This window comes from Choloepus didactylus, chromosome 1 (genome assembly GCF_015220235.1).
Source record: "Choloepus didactylus isolate mChoDid1 chromosome 1, mChoDid1.pri, whole genome shotgun sequence".
Lineage (NCBI taxonomy): Eukaryota > Metazoa > Chordata > Mammalia > Pilosa > Megalonychidae > Choloepus > Choloepus didactylus.
In genome coordinates this window covers 65411164-65429095 of record NC_051307.1, presented here as the reverse complement: position 1 = coordinate 65429095, position 17932 = coordinate 65411164, and the positions used below count along the sequence as shown (strand labels likewise).

At 37.4% G+C, this 17932-nt stretch overlaps 1 protein-coding gene across 1 annotated transcript in view; it reads left to right on the top strand.

Annotated features, from left to right (window-relative positions):
- The window catches only part of ZBTB11 (zinc finger and BTB domain containing 11), a 44196-nt gene that overhangs the window by 2942 nt on the left and 23322 nt on the right, over positions 1-17932 (top strand). The window contains exon 2 of the mRNA XM_037834992.1: positions 13117-13352. Within this exon, the coding sequence (XP_037690920.1) occupies positions 13117-13352 (236 nt within the window). The remainder of the gene's footprint in view (positions 1-13116; positions 13353-17932) is intronic.

Below are 17932 nucleotides of genomic sequence, written 5' to 3'. Positions count from 1 at the left end.
AACTTATGTAGCATGCTTCTGAGTAATTAAAAAGAATGATAAAGCAGATTGATTCTAGTTGTAAGATGGGATTTATAACAAGTTTTGGTCGTAATCTAATAGTTAAAAGAGGCATTTTTAACCCCCAGTTTTTATTATTTTTTTATTTTGTGTGTTTTTTTGTTTTTTACATTTTTTATTGTGAAATGTAACATATACAGAACAGTGATAACTTTCAAAGTATGATTTAACAAGTAGTTAGCAAATTTCAAAGAATGTAATGGGTTATAGTACCACAATTTCAGTTATTCCTTATTGTGAAATATATACTGATAGGTGATAACTTTCAAAGTACAATTTAACAAGTAGTCATTAGGTAATTTCAAGGGATGTTATGAGTTACATTTCCACAGTTTCAGTTATTTCCTTATTGTAAAATATAACATACAGAATGGTGATAACTTTCAAAGTACAACTCAATGAGTAGCTATAGAGCTGATCTCAAAGAATGTTATGAGTTACAGTTCTATTTCAATTATTTCCCTCATGCTATTTTAATACCCTGACATCTAAAAAAAGTATCAATATAAAGATTCAGTATGCATAATCCTTTATTAAATCCAACCTTGTCTGTTGCTTCCCCTTCCTCTCGTTCAGTGACTCTCAGTTTTCAGGGATGTCTAGACAGTGACCACCCTAATTTGTTCATATTAAAAATGGGTGTCCACATTATTTTTTTTTAATAATTCAGTTTTATTAAGATATATTCACATACCATGCAGTCATACAAAGCATACAATCAGTTGTTCACAGTACCATTATATAGTTGTGCGTTCATCACCAGAATTAATTTTTGAACATGGGTGTCCACATTATTAATCCCCAGTTTTTAAATGTCATAAACTATAAATGGCGTCTCTAAACAAATACATACTCTGAAGCCATTGGATACTGTTTATCTGGGACCTTTTAAGATTTGGTCAAAGTCAGTACAGTAGAAGTTATATCAGGAATTAGGGATTCATTGTTTATGCCACTTGTTCTGGAATGCTGCCATCATAAGCTATTTAGTGTCCTGGCAAGGTTGTAACAACTTGCCTTGTTTGAGCACCATGAAAAATGCTGGCTCAGTGCCTAAAGTTTATGTATATTAGCTACCAAATTCATTTCAGAATGTAATATGTTAATAAGTACCATCCTTTTTTTCCCCACCTCCTTATTTTATCTTGTATTGTAATATGTGCTGGAGTTTCACAATAAATGCCTCTTTCCCCTGCCTCAGTCAATAGCTGATATGTGTAGATCTACAGTTAAATGCTTCTAAAATGTGGAGATAAGATTAAGTTGGGAAAAAAGATTAAACTAGCAGAATCACATAATAGGTAAAATTAGCTACATCCGAAGTTCCTATCTTAAGAAATGATTTGTAATTGTTTATTTTAGACTATAGGGATACATTGATGCTGCTGTTACCTGATGATGAAGATGAGTATGTAATCTCTAGAAAATCTGTTAAGAACTGTATTTGTGTAAAGTAAAGCTATAACTAATCACTTGTAGTGTAGCCTCTTTGAAGGAAACAAAACTGAGGGACTAATACGATTGGAAACTAGAAAAAGGAGCCACTAAGCAGGAAGTAGTCATTGCAACCAGTTATTGCAACCAGCCTTGCCGTTAAGATTCTGGAACAGCTGACAGGAGCAAATTGTTCAACTTGGCAAATAGATCTCTAGAGCAGTAATTCTCAACCAGGGGCAATGTTGCCTCCCAGAGGATATTTGATTGTATCTGTAGACAGTTTTGATTGTCATAACTTGGGAGTGAGTGGGGGTTGAAATACGCTAGTGGCATCTAGTGAGGAGCCCCCAGGGATGCTCCTAAACATCCTACAATGCCCAGGGCAACCTCCTACAGCAAAGAACTACTGTCCATGCCATAATGTCAATTCTGTTGAGGTTCAGAAACCTTCTCTAGAGTGAGAAACTGTTCCTCAAGTTGTTTTATTAGAGGACTACCCACTAAAGTAATTTTTTCCCTTTTCTGATGTTAACACTTTTTTTAACAGTAACTTGGTGTTTTATTTGGACTCTCTGGTTTTGGTACAAGAGCAAAATGGTGACCAATAGCATTATTTAACACTTTTGTAGTAGTTATTATGTGTCATACTGTTCAAAGTGCTTTATCAATATTAACATTTAACCCTCAGTACCTTATCAAGTGTTGTAAATACAATTATGCTTAGTTAACAGATGATAACACAGAGGCACAGAGAGGTCCATGTCACAAAGCTAGTTAGTGGATTCAGACTGCTCTGCCACGTAAATAATTTTAACCTCTTGCAGTAATTTCCCACTCAAAGTTGTAAATTAACTGTATTTATACATTGTGTGGTTAATTTGAGTCAAATTCTTTAAGCCTGGTCAACTCAAACTTGAACTGAGGTGATCAAGTTTCTGAATCTGTAAAGCTCAATTTAAGATGATCCCATCAAGACTCTGACACCTTGAGGTTAAAGGCTATATTTAACCTAACAGGGAGATTTTTGAGACAACTGCTGGGTTTGTATACACTAGTATTTTTTTTTCCTGCAATTTTTCTTATTTTTTTTGTCCTTGTTCAGATGCTTTCATTGTAGTTCTTCCAATACCGTTTGAACTCAGCCAGTTAATATTTTAATCAAAACTCTCATGTATGTAGAGTATGCTTAAATGTGTAGAATCCTTAAATGTTTAGAAATACATCCAAGATTAATTTTAAAAACTGTCTTTTCTTGTCTTCTTTATTTTGGATGTGGAAATTTCCATGGTAGTTCTCCTTATTCTCTAAATATATTTTTTACATAGAAATATATCTAAAATATAAAGATTTTCTTACACACTTCTCCTCCCTCTCACATATCTATCTAGTCTTAACTGTATGTAAACTATATATCCATTCTGCCTTCTTAGTTTTTTTAAACCTGCGCAGTGCCTGCACTACCAGTACAGACTTGTTACTGGCTTTAATATTATCAGGCACAAGAATACAGTCTCTAAATTGGTCTCTAAATCTGTGCACATGTAAATGCTTTTAGTTGAAAGTTATATTTAACCCTAACCTATTATTTTTTAAATTGTTTCTGCAAAAAAAGGTCTACAGTAAACAAATTTGGTAAATTCCTAGTTTACACTGGTTTCCTTACGTGTTAGAACGCAGAGCTTCTAATATGATAATGTCTATGTGTATATCTAAAATGAGAATATACTTTATGAATTTATTAGTCCAGTATATGCTTTTTTATTAAATACAGGACAGAATACAATTTGAGAATTATTCCTTGAATACGATCAGAAAGTTGAAAGTATAAGGAACTTATGATTTTATATCTTGAAACTTTTCAGGAATATACAGATATACCATATACCTTTGTGTTATATTAGCTAATTAACAAGCCTTTTCATTTGTATTTACTTGGAAATCATGTGGTAAGAAGTTTCTGCCACAGGGATGGGGTAATGTATTCCTGGGTAAGCAGCATAATATACTGAAGATCACATAACTTCTGAAGGCCCACTCTACCCTTTAATAAATGTGACATTACACAAATTACCTAATTCTTAGAGCGTCTGTATTTTCCTCTTCTGTAGGGTGGAAATTAATCATTCGTACCTTACATAAAGGATGTCATGTGGGTGTGGGTATAGGTGTAGTCTTCCACCTAGCTCTTCCATCTTTACCCAGCTTATGGAGCTGGAAGTTGAAATTCAAAATAGGCTTTTATAGTTATGTACAGTCAATTTTCATAGGTTATGCATGCTATTATTTCCAACAATCCTAAAATATTGTGGCTTTCAAAAACATTTATTTTTACAACTTTGGAGGCTGGGTTGCAGTTTTGTTCCAGGTTGCAGTTTGGCTCTGTCTGTCTTTTTTCATCTGCAATCTGGACAGCCTGTCCATCTGGGACATACTGTTCTTTTGGCAGAAGAGAATAAATAAGATCAAAGAGCTGGATGTATCAGAGGGAGAGAGAGAAGATAGCAGCATAGAGAGGAGTGGAAGCTAGTTAGTCCCCATGGAACAACTAATAAACAATCAGGAACAACTAGTAAATAATCTGGAATAACTGCTAGGAAACAAATGTGACTGTCTACACATCATACACCAACCTGGATTGGGAGGAATGCCCGAGATCGCAGCATAAAATCTGTAAATAAAGACTGCAGACCCGTGCCAAGAGCCCTTCCCCCATGGCAGCCCGAACTGCAAAACCTTGCTTTACTAGAGAGCAGTACTCTCTGAGCAAGCGAATATACCTCAGCCCAGCTCCAACTGGGGTTTTAATTAACAAATGTTGACTGCTCAATACAAGCTACAAATTCTCAACAAGCAGACAGAGGCTTTTGGTGATGACTGAACTTGGAAAGCCGGAGGACCTCTCTGGGAGGGAGGGGGAGCTCAGAGGACCAGGTGCTATCTCTGGTTGACAGGTGAAACTGAGGGTGGCCATGTACTGGCCCTGAAGGGGGGCTTTCTGTCCCTTTTTTAGCTCAGTGGAGAAAGCCTCAGCCATTTTCAGTTCCCAATGCTCTGACTCAGACAAGGGTGGAGATAGCAGAGTCAGAGACACTATTCAAATACAAATGTTATTTCCCTAAGGGGTGTATTTTCCCTAGGAGGAAAGAGGTGGAGCCAAGCTCTACTACCCAACTTCCATTCAAAACCAGACCCCAGAGCCTGAGGGAAAACAGCCAAGGACCATACCTCCTTACACCTGTCTGGAGTGACAGGCTGACAGGCGCCACCTGCTGGGCGGAAAAACACAGTGGCTTGAGGCCTCACAGGGTACATCAGTCTTCTAAGACACACCCTCAGGGAACCCTGATACTGTTGCCTCCTCCTGAGACCTGAGCCCATTCTGGTCTGGGAAAACCTGATTGGGGTAACCAAGGAAACCAGATGCCTAGATAACAGAGAACTTACAACCTACACTAAAAAAAAACGAAGTTATGGCCCAGTCAAAGGAACAAACTTAAACTTAACTGAGATTCTGGGAAGATGGCGGCATAGAAAGAGGTGGAAGACTTAGTCTCCCCCAGAACAATTTATAAATGAACAAAAAACCAGTAAATAACCTGGAATGGTAGTGGGGAGACAAATGTGACAATACACTCAACATCCACCGACATGAATTGGGAGGAATGCCCGCGATCACAGCATAAAATCTGTAAGTAAAATTGTGGACCCACACTGAGAGCCGAAAACCTAGAGCCGGGAGCCCCTCCCTCATGGAAGCCGCACCGCGCACTTTCTCAGCCCAGCCCCAAGTGAGGTTTTAGCGATAACTGCTCAATACAGACAGCGAATCCTCAACAAGCAGACAGAGGCTTTTGGTGACGGCTGACCTTGGGAGAATCGGAGGAAATATTCTGTCTCTCACTCTCTCTTGGTGGAGAAAACCTCGGCTGCTCTCAGCCAACAAGGAGTTGCAGTGGAGACAACCTCACACAATCGGCATTCTGAAGCGAGCTGAGAGCCCCGCGGCACAGCCAAGCGGCCCAGGGCTTCCCTAGAGGGACGGCGCACACTGATGACGTAGCACGGCATTTTCTCTCGGCTGAGGGAGGATTGCGGCTGGGAGGGGGGATCCGCTCAGAGAACCCAGAGGCGCTACGCCAAGTCTGGTGGTTTATGGGACACTGAGAGAGAGCTGCCCCTCCTCTCTGGCCACCTGTGCACGCGCCCCACATTCAGGGCGGGCGACTCCAGCGGCGCGCCCAGGCTGAATTCTCCGACAGAACATACAAGAATCATTTCCCCACACTACTGACTGAAGGGATATAGGTGGCTCACAGATACCATCTGCTGGTTACCTAGAGAAAGTGCACGCCATCAAACTGTGTTTCTGAAAAATTAGATTGATATCCTTTTTTTTTCGATACAATTTGAAAGAACCCTATCAAGCAAAACAAATGCCAAGAGGCCAAAAACAACAGAAAATCTTAATGCCTATGATAAAACCAGATGATATGGAGAATCCAGCTCCAAACACACAAATCAAGATTTCCGAGGAAACGTTAATCCTCGCAAAATTAATTAAAGAGGTACAATCAAAGAATGAAAACATGGCAAGAGGACCATGGCCCAGGATATAAGTGACATAAAAAAGACCCTAGAAGAGCATAAAGAAGACATTGCAAGAGTAAATAAAAAAATAGAAGATCTTATGGAAATAAGAGAAACTGTTGGCCAAATTAAAAAGACTCTGGATACTCACAATTCAAGACCAGAGGAAGCTGAACAACATCTCAGTGTCCTAGAAATCCACAGAACAGAAAATGAAAGAACAAAAGAAAGAATGGGGAAAAAAATTGAAAAAATCGCAGTGGATCTCAGGGATACAATAGATAAAATAAAACGTCCAAACTTAAGACTCATTGGTGTCCCAGAAGGGGAAGAGAAGGGTAAAGGTCTAGAAAGAGTATTCAAAGAAATTGTTGGGGAAAACTTCCCCAACCTTCTACACAATATAAACACACAAAGCATAAATGCCCAGCGAACTCCAAATAGAATAAATCCAAATAAACCCACTCCAAGACATATTCTGATCAGACTCTCAAATACTGAAGAGAAGGAGCAAGTTCTGAAAGCAGCAAGAGAAAAGCAATTCACCACATACAAAGGAAACAATATAAGACTAAGTAGTGACTACTCAGCGGCCACTATGGAGGTGAGAAGGCAGTGGCGTGACATATTTAAAATTCTGAGAGAGAAAAATTTCCAGCCAAGAATACTTTATCCAGCAAAACTCTCCTTCAAATTTGAGGGAGAGCTTAAATTCTTCACAAACAAATGCTGAGAGACTTTGCCAATGAAAGACCTGCCCTACTTCAGATTCTAAAGGAAGCCCTACAACAGAGATATAGAGAATTTTAACAGACATATATACTACCTTACATCCCAAATCTCCAGGACACTCATTTTTCTCTAGTGATCACAGATCTTTCCCCAGAAGGGACCATAAGCTGAGACATAAAACAAGCCTCAAGAAATTAAAAAAAAAAAAAAAATTGAATATACTCAAAGAACATTCTCCATACACAATGGAATACAAATAGAAGTCAATAATTTTTGAACTATAACTCCACTATTTACTTCCTACATGATAAAAAGACACAAACTCTAAGGACAAATCAATGGTTTTGAACTCAATGTAAAATATGTAATTTTAGACAACTATATAAAGGTGGGGCAATGAAGGAGTATAGGAACATAGTTCATGTGCCCTATTGAAGTGAAGGTGGTATCAAAGAAAAACAAGATTGATAGGGATTTAAGAGGTTAATTTTAAGCTCCACAGTAAACACAAAGAAATTATCAGAGAATATAACCATAGAGATGAAAAGTAGAGTCTGGATTAAGAGAAATGGGGGAAGGGGCAATGGGAAGTTAAGAAAGGAGTGTAGGGTTGTTGTTTGAGGTGAAGGGAAATTTCTAGTAATGGATGGTGGGAAAGAGCATACCATCATTCTAAATGTGATTAATCCCACTAATGGACGGCTAGGAAAGGGGTGGAATGGGAAGATTTAGGCTGTATATATGTTTCCACAATTGAAAAAAGAAAAAAAAAAAAAGGACTGTCTAACTAGACGACAATTGAATGCTAAGGATGAACTTGGATGGGATTGGAGGGTGGAGGACAGGTGGCTCAAAGGGACACAGTTTAGACATAAGGAAAAGGAAATACAGAATGTAAGCATTGTATCATTGTTGAATCTCTTATACTTCTTAGCTGGGCTTAATGGAATTACATAAAACAATGTTCTTGTTCATGGGGAGTACATAAGTGAATTATAGGGGATGTTCAAGGATGTGTGCAGCTAACTCTCATATATTCAGAAGACAGAAATATATGATGGATGATAGATGGGAGGGAGGGAAAGAAATAGTGATGTGACAGCGTGTTAACGTTGGTGGATTAAGCTATTGGGGGAGGGGGGTCAGGATATGGAATTCTGTGTATGGGGCTATTGTTTTTGCAACTATTCATGTAACTTTGAATTTATTTCAAAATAAAATTAAAAAAAAACAACTGAGATACAGGAATTGAAACAGCTAATGCTAAATCAATTTAAAAAGTTCAGGGAAGATATGGCAAAAGAGATGAATCTTATAATGAAAACACTGGGCATACATAAGGTAGAAATCAAAAGTTTGAAAAAACAACTGGCAGAATCTATGGAAATGAAAGGCACAACAGAAGAGATGAAAGACGCAACGAGACATACAACAGCAGATCTCAAGAGGCAGAAGAAAACACTCAGGAACTGGAGAACAAAATACCTGAAAGCCTACACACAAAAGAACAGATAGAGAAAAGAAGGGAAACATGAGCAACATCTTTGGGGACTGAATGACAACACAAAATGCGGGAATGTACATGTCATGGGTGTCCCAGAAGGAGAAAAGAAGGAAAAAGGGGCAGAAGCAATAATAGAGGAAATAATCAATGAAAATTTCTTATCTCTTTTGAAAGACATAAAACTATGGATCCAAGAAGTGCAGCGTACCCCAGAGTACATCTGAATAGGCCTACGCCAAGACAATAATCAGATTATGAAATATCAAAGATAAAGAGAGAATCCTGAAAGCAGCAAGAGAAAAGCAATCCATCTCATACAAAGGGAGCTTGATAAGACTATGTGCGGATTTCTTAGTAGAAACCATGGAGGCAAGAAGGAAGTGGTGTGATATATTCAAGATACTGAAGTAGAAAAACTACCAACCAAGAATCCTATATTCAGCAAAACTGTCCTTCAAATATGAGGAAGAGCTTAAAATATTCTCTGACAAACAGACAATGACGGAGTTTGTGAACAAGATACCTGCTCTACAGGAAACACTAAAAGGAGCACTGCAGACAGAAAGAAATAGACAGGAGTGAGAGGTTTGGAGATAGTAGCACAACAATGTAAGTACAGTGAACAAAGATGACTGTGAGTGTGGTTGAAAGAGGAAGATTAGGAGCATGTGGGACACCAGAAGGAAAGAGGAATGTTAAAGACTGGGACTGTATCACTCAGTGAAACCTAGGGTGCTCAGCAATTGTGATAAAAGGTATAAATATGTTTTTACATGAGGGAGAACAAATGAATGTCAACATTGCAAGGTATTAAAAATAAGGTAGAATTGGGGGGAAAATACAATCAGCAAACTTAAGACTATAATTAACAGAAACATTGTATTATGCTTCCTTTAATATAACAAAGGCAACATACCAAAGCTAAATGCATATGGGGGCCGGGACATAGGGGAAAGGTATAGTACTCTTGACATTGGTGATGTTGTCTGACTCTTTATTCTACTCTAGTTTAATGCTGTCTTTCCTTTTGTTGCTTCCTAGCTGTCATGTTTTGTTTTGTTTCATTTTGTTCTCTATTTCTTTTTTCTTTTCCTTTTCTCTCTAACTTCTTTGACTCTTCCTCCTTCTTTGTGGAAGAAATGGAGATGTCGTTATATAGATAGAGGTGATGGTGGTGAATACATAAATACATGACTGTACAGGGAACCATCGATTGTTTACTTAGGACGGAATGTATGGTGTGTGAACAAAACCATCTTAAAAAAATGGGTTGATGAAGAAACCTTGAGGGCACTCTATTGAGTGAAATAAGATAGACACATAAGGACAAATATTGTAGGGCCTCATTGATATGAACTGGTTATAATATGTAGATTCACAGACATGAAATATAAGTTACCAGGCTATAGAATGAGGCTAAAGAATGGGGAGCAGTTGCTTATTACGAGCAGAATGTTCAACTAGGGTGAACCTAAATGTTTGGAAATGGACAGAGGTGATGGTAGCACATTGTGAGAATAACTAACAGTGCTGAAAGGTGTGCCAGTGTGGTGGAAAGGGTAAGCTCAGAGTCACATGTCACCAGAAGGGAAGTTGGAAGTTAAAAGATGGGAATGTATAAAACGGTGTATCTTGTGGTGGACAATGTCTGTGATTAACTGCACAAATACTAGAAATCTCTCTCATGAACTAGAACAAATGTATGACACTATAACTAGAAGTTAATAATAGAGGGGCATATAGGAAAAAAATGTACCTATTGCAAACTATATACTACAGTTAGTAGTATTTTAACATTCTTTCATCAATAGTAACAAATGTACTATACCAAAACTGTGAATCAGTAATGAAGGGGGGTTTGGTTAGGGGTATGGGAGGATTGGAGTTTCCTTTCTTGTCTTTATTTCTTTTCTGGAGTAATGAAAATGTTCTAAAAATTGGAAAAAAAAAATTGTGATGGATGCACAGCTGTATGATGGTACCATGGGCAATTGATAGTACACTTTGGATCTTTGGATAGTTGTATGGTATGTGAACAAACTCAATTAAAAAAAAAGATATTGTTGAAGAAAAGATGCCATTTAAATAGAAACAAAAATAATATAAATTATTAGGAATAAACTTAAGAAATATGTAAGGCCTATAAAAAGGAAACTTTAGAACACTTATGAAGGATGCACACTAAACAAGAGACAACTGGAATAGCATACTTTGTTCTTGTATAAGGGACAACATAATCTTCATTTCTCCACAAATTAATTTATAAACTTAGAGCAATCCCAATTAAATGTCATTTTTAAACTAGTCACAGTGATTCTAAAGCCTGTGCAGAAAAATAAGCAAAGAATAATAGAAAAAAGTTCTGTAAAAGAAAAACAATGAGGGGGAAATAGCTTTACCATTGTATTATGCTTCCTTTAATGTAACAAAGGCAATATACCAAAGCTAAATGCATATGGGGGGTGGGGTGGCATGGGGAAGGGATATGGGGCTCTTGGCATTGGTGATGTCTGACTCTTTATTCAGCTTTAGTTTGGTGTTATCTTTCCTTTTGTGGCTTCCTAGCTGTCATATGTTTCTTTGGGTTTTTTGTTTTTTGTTTTCCTCTTTTTTCTTTTTCTTTTGTCTCTCTACCTTCTTTGACTTGTCCTCCTGCTTTGTGGAAGAAATGGAGATGTCCTTATATAAATAGTGGAGAAGGCAGTGAATACATAAATATGTGACTATAAAAAAAAGAAAGATCAAAGAACTGGTAAGAAACAATTAGTTTGCCACGACCACTATAACAACTACCACAAACTCATTGGCTTAAACAACAGGAATTAATCATCTCCCAGTTTTGGAGGCTAGAAGTCCAAAATTAAGGTCTTTTGGCAGGATCATGCTCTCTTGGAAGTCTGAGCATTCTGGTGGTGGCTTGTTGACAATTCACAGCTCAAGCTCAAGGTCTGCCTCTGTCACGTAGCTATCTGTCTCTGTCTCCAACTGCCTCTGCATTCAGATTTCCTCTGTTTATAAGGATTCTAGTCATTGGATTAAGGCCCACCCTGATTCAGTCTGGCCTCACCATAACTAATAACATCTTCAAAGATCCCATTTACAAATGGGTTGACATTCACAGGCCCAGGGATTAGAACTTGAACATGTCTTTGTGGAGGGCATGATTCAGTTCATAACAGAATCACTCAGTGCCTCTGGAAGTTTTTATTCAGACGTGGCACACATCATGTTCATTCATATTCCATTGACCAAAGCAAATTGCATAGTCAAGCCTGATATGAATGAGGTGGAGAAGTATTAGCTTGAGCCATATTAAATAGCTATTTTTGTAGGTCAAAAATAGTGGAATATTGGGAATTTCATATAGTTCCAATTGCAACTCACATGAAAATGGACAGGGCTATATAATCATCTTATAAGGAGGAGGAGTGAATAACTGGGAATAAACAGCAAGCAGTCTTACCTCAGCATCAAAACAAACCATTATTTATATCCATATATCTTTGAAAAATAATGTATCTTACCTTCTAAGAGAACTAACTCTACATACTTTTTGGGGCATAATGTGTGTCTACACATATGCACTTGAAGGTACTTTAGTGTACACAAATTAAATAATCCGTGATATAGTATATCATTCAGTCATGATATGAGAGTGGTGTCCTGGGTGCTAAAACAAATACCGTACAGTGGGTTGGCTTAAACAACAGGACTTCATTGGCTCATAGTTTGAGGCGAGTTTAAGTCCAAAATTGAGGCATTGGTGATGTTTTCTCCCTGAAGACTATGGCATTTTGGGGCTAGCTGCTAGTATTCCTTGATCCCTGGCTTTTCTGTCACATGGCAATGCACATGATACTGTCTTCTCCTTTCTCCTCTGGGTTCCATTGACTTCCACTTCTTTCTGTGGCTTTCTTTCTCTGTCTGAATTTCATTCTGCTTATAAAAGACTCCAGTAATCTGGATTAAAGCCCATACTGATTCAGTTGGCCTCACCTTAACTAATATCTTCAAAAGGTCCTATTTAAAATGGGTTTATACTCACAGGAACGGATTAAGAACATGTTTTTCAAGATGAATGTTACTATGGTTGATAGAGGAATACTAGGGTTGTGTATGTCAACAGAAGGAAAGCTAGAGGATAAAAACTAGGACTGTATAACTTAGTGAAACTGGAGTGTCTGATGATAGTGATAAATTGTATAAATAAAAGAACATTTTTACATGAACTAGAACAAATGTATGTCACTATTATGAGGTATTAATAATGGGGTGGTATAAAATATAAAAGGGAAAAAATACAATTAATGCAAACTAAGGTCTATAGTTAACAGTAACATTGTAATATTCCTTCATTCATTGTAACAAAGGCAATATACCAAAGCTAAATGTTAATAATAGGGAAATATAAGTGAAGGGTATGGGCTTCCCCCCCCCCAAAGAAATGGAAATGTTCTCATATTGATTATGGTGGTGAATGCATAACTCTGTGATTGTACCAGGAGCCATTGATTATACACTTCGGATAGACTGTATGATATATGAATAAAACTTTAAAAAAAAAACAAGCTTTGGAAAGTGTAGCAGTTTGGGTGCCAATATCCATTTTGAGGTGGATGAATTAATCCCTGTTAAAGTACTGGCTGCTTAAGTGAAACTGAAGAAAATAAAATATAGTTTTATGTATTTCTTAAAATATCAATAGATCCTAAAATTTAATAAAACATCATGTTTTTTGTGATACATAATTCAATCCCCAACAGTGTTAAATTTGTTACTCTTTTTTTTTGTCATAGGTATATTAAAGCAAGTCAAAGATTACATTAAACAGTGTAGCAAATGCCAGGAAAAACTAGATCGCTCCCGTCCAATATCAGATACTTCAGAAATGTTGGAAGAACTGGGACTAGACCTTGAATCTGGAGAAGAAAGTAACGAATCAGAAGATGACCTGAGCAATTTTACTTCACCTCCAACTACAGCCTCCAAACCTGTGAAAAAGAAACCAGTATCCAAACATGAACTTATATTTGTAAGTGATATTTGCCATTTAGTTTTTTTTTTTTTTTTAATCTTCATTTTATTGAGATATATTCACATACCACGCAGTCATACAAAACAAATCGTATTCCACATTGCCAAGGAGATTCACTCCCCTGGGTGTCTGATCCCACGTAGGGGGGAGGGCAGTGATTTCACCTTTCAAGTTGGCTTAGCCAGAGAGAGAGGGCCACATCTGAGCAACAAAGAGGCATTCGGGAGGAGGCTCTTAGGCACAACCATAGGGAGGCCTAGCCTCTCCTTTTCAGCAACCGTCTTCCCAAGGGTAAAACCTACGGTAGAGGGCTCAACCCATCAAACCACCAGTCCTCTATGTCTGTGGTCATGTTAGCAACCATCGAGGTGGGGTAGGCGAATACCCCTGCATTCTCCACAGGCTCCTCAAGGGGGCACTACATCTTTTTTTCCTTGTTTTTCTTTTTTTTTTTTTACTTTCCCTTCTTTTTTAAATCAACTGTATGCAAAAAAAAGTTAAAAAGAAAACAAACATACAATAAAAGAACATTTCAAAGAGACCGTAACAAGGGAGTAAGAAAAAGACAACTAACCTAAAACAACTGCTTTACTTCCAACCTGTTCCTACTTTACCCCAAGAAAGTTACATAATATAGCAACATTTCTGTGAACTTGCTCCTACTATATCCATCAGAAATTAACAGACCATACTCATTCCTGGGCATCCCCAGAACGTTAAATAGCATATCTGTTCTTCTTGGATTACTGTTCCCCCTTCCTTAATTGCTCTCTATTACTAGTTCCCCTACATTCTACACTATAAACCATTTGCTTTACATTTTTCAAAGTTCACATTAGTGGTAGCATATAATATTTCTCTTTTTGTGCCTGGCTTATTTCGCTCAGCATTATGTCTTCAAGGTTCATCCATGTTGTCATATGTTTCACGAGATCGTTCCTTCTTACTGCCGCGTAGTATTCCATCGTGTGTATATACCACATTTTATTTATCCACTCATCTGTTGAAGGACATTTGGGTTGTTTCCATCTCTTGGCAATTGTGAATAATGCTGCTATGAACATTGGCGTGCAGATGTCTGTTCGTGTCACTGCTTTCTGATCTTCCGGGTATATACCGAGAAGTGCAATCTCTGGATCGAATGGTAAATCTATATCTAGTTTTCTAAGGAACTGCCAGACTGACTTCCAGAGTGGCTGAACCATTATAGAGTCCCACCAACAATGAATAAGAGTTCCAATTTCTCCACATCTCCTCCAGCATTTGTAGTTTCCTGTTTGTTTAATAGCAGCCACTCTAATAGGTGTTAGATGGTATCTCATTGTGATCTTAATTTGCATCTCTCTAATAGCTAGTGAAGCTGAACATTTTTTCATGTGTTTCTTGGCCATTTGTATTTCCTCTTCAGAGAACTGTCTTTTCATATCCTTTGCCCACTTTATAATTGGGCTGTCTGTACTATTGTCATTGAGTTGTAGGATTTCTTTATTTATGCAAGATATCAGTCTTTTGTCAGATACATGGTTTCCAAAAATTTTTTCCCATTGAGTTGGCTGCCTCTTTACCTTCTTGAGAAATTCCTTTGAGGTGCAGAAACTTCTAAGCTTGAGGAGTTCCCATTTATCTGTTTTTTCTTTTGTTGCTTGTGCTTTGGGTGTAAAGTCTAGGAAGTGGCCGCCTAATACAAGGTCTTGAAGATGTTTTCCTACATTATCTTCTAGGAGTTTTATGGTACTTTCTTTTATATTGAGATCTTTGGTCCATTTTGAGTTAATTTTTGTGTAGGGGGTGAGGTAGGGGTCCTCTTTCATTCTTTTGGATATGGATATCCAACTCTCCCAGCCCCATTTGTTGAAAAGACCATTATGACTCAGTTCAGTGACTCTCGGGGCCTTGTCAAAGATCAGTCGTCCATAGATCTGAGGGTCTATCTCCGAATTCTCAATTCGATTCCATTGATCTATATGTCTATCTTTGTTCCAGTACCATGCTGTTTTGACAACTGTGGCTTTATAATAAGCTTCAAAGTCAGGGAGTGTAAGTCCTCCCACTTCGTTTTTCTTTCTTAGAGTGTCTTTAGCAATTCGAGGCATCTTCCCTTTCCAGATAAATTTTATAACTAGCTTTTCCAAGCCTGCATAGTAGGTTGTTGGAATTTTGATTGGGATTGCATTGAATGTGTAGATGAGTTTGGGTAGAATTGACATCTTAATGACATTTAGCCTTCCTATCCATGAACATGGAATATTTTTCCATCTTTTAAGGTCCCCTTCTATTTCTTTTAGTAGAGTTACGTAGTTTTCTTTGTATAGGTCTTTTACATCTTTGGTTAAGTTTATTCCTAGGTACTTGATTTTTTTAGTTGCTATTGAAAATGGTATCTTTATCTTGAGTGTCTCTTCAGTTTGTTCATTTCTAGCATATAGAAACATTACTGACTTATGTGCATTAATCTTGTATCCCGCTACTTTGCTAAATTTATTAGCTCTAGTAGCTGTATCGTCGATTTCTCAGGGTTTTCCAGATATAAGATCATATCATCTGCAAACAATGACAGTTTTACTTCTTCTTTTCCAATTTGGATGCCTTTTATTTCTTTGTCTTGCCAGATTGCCCTGGCTAGCACTTCTAGTACAATGCTGAATAACAGTGGTGACAGCGGGCATCCTTGTCTTGTTCCTGATCTTAGAGGGAAGGCTTTCAGTCTCTCGCCATTGAGTACTGTGCTGCTGTGGGTTTTTCATATATGCTCTTTATCATATTGAGGAAGTTTCCTTCAATTCCTACCTTTTGAAGTGTTTTTATCAAAAACGGATGTTGGATTTTGTCGAATGCTTTTTCAGCGTCTATTGAGATGATCATTTGATTTTTCCCTTTTGAATTTTTAATGTGTTGTAATACATTGATTGATTTTCTTATGTTGAACCATCCTTGCATGTCTGGAATGAACCCCACTTGTTCATGGTGTATGATTTTTTTAATGTGTCTTTGGATTCGATTTGCAAGTATTTTGTTGAGGATTTTTGCATCTGTATTCATTAGGGAGATTGGCCGGTAGTTTTCCTTTTTTGTAGCATTTTTGCCTGGTTTTGGTATTAGATTGATGTTAGCTTCATAAAATGAGTTAGGTAGTGTTCCATTTTCTTCAGTGTTTTGAAAGAGTTTGAGTAAGATTGGTGTCAGTTCTTTCTGGAAAGTTTGGTAGAGTTCCCCTGTGAAGCCATCTGGCCCTGGACATTTATTTGTGGGAAGATTTTTGATGACTGATTGGATCTCTTTCCTTGTGATGGGTTGATTGAGGTCTTCTAATTCTTCTCTGGTCAGTCTAGGTTGTTCATATGTTTCCAGGAAATTGTCCATTTCCTCTACATTATCCAGTTTGTTGCCATACAGTTGTTCATAGTATCCTCTTATAATTTTTTTAATTTCTTCAGGATCTGCAGTTATGTCACCTTTTTCATTCATTGTTTTGTTTATATGGGTCTTCTCTCTTTTTGATTTTGTCAGTCTAGCTAGGGGCTTTTCAATCTTGTTGATCTTCTCAGAGAACCAACTTTTGGTGTTATTTATCCTCTCTATTGTTTTTTTGTTCTCTATGTCATTTATTTCTGCTTTAATCCTTGTTATTTCTTTTCTTGTACTTGGTTTAGGATTGGTTTGCTGTTTATTTTCTAGCTTCTTCAGTTGATCCATTAGTTCTTTGATTTTGGCTCTTCTTCCTTTTTAATATATGCGTTTAGTGCTATAAATTTCCCCCTCAGCACTGCTTTTGCTGCATCCCATAGGTTTTGGTATGTTGTGTTCTCATTTTCATTCGTCTCTACATATTTAGCAATTTCTCTTGCTATTTCTTCTTTAACCCACTGATTGTTTAGGAGTGTGTTGTTTAACCTCCAGGTGTTTGTGAATTTTCTAAGTCTCTGATGGTTATTGACTTCCAGTTGTATTCCATTGTGGTCAGAGAATGTGCTTTGAATAATTTCAATCTTTTTAAATTTATTGAGGCTTGTTTTATGTCCCAGCATATGATCTATTCTGGAGAAAGTTCCGTGAGCACTAGAAAAGTATGTGTATCCTGGTGATTTGGGATGTAATGTCCTGTATATGTCTGTTAAATCTAATTCATTTATCAGATTGTTTAGGTTTTCAATTTCCTTATTGGTCTTCTGTCTGGTTGATCTATCTATAGGAGAGAGTGATGTGTTGAAGTCTCCCACAATTATTGTGGAAACATCAATTGCTTCCTTTAGTTTTGCCAGTGTTTCTCTCATGTATTTTGTGGCACCTTGATTGGGTGCATAGACATTTACGATTGTTATTTCTTCTTGTTGAATTGCCCCTTTTATTAGTATGTAGTGGCCTTCTTTGTCTCTCAAAACATCCCTGCATTTAAAGTCTATTTTACTGAGATTAATATTGCTACACCTGCTTTCTTTTGGCTGTAGCTTGCATGAAATATTTTTTTCCATCCTTTCACTTTCAATTTCTTTGTGTCCCTGTGTCTAAGATGAGTCTCTTGTATGCAACATATTGATGGTTCATTTTTTTTGATCCATTCTGCGAATCTATATCTTTTA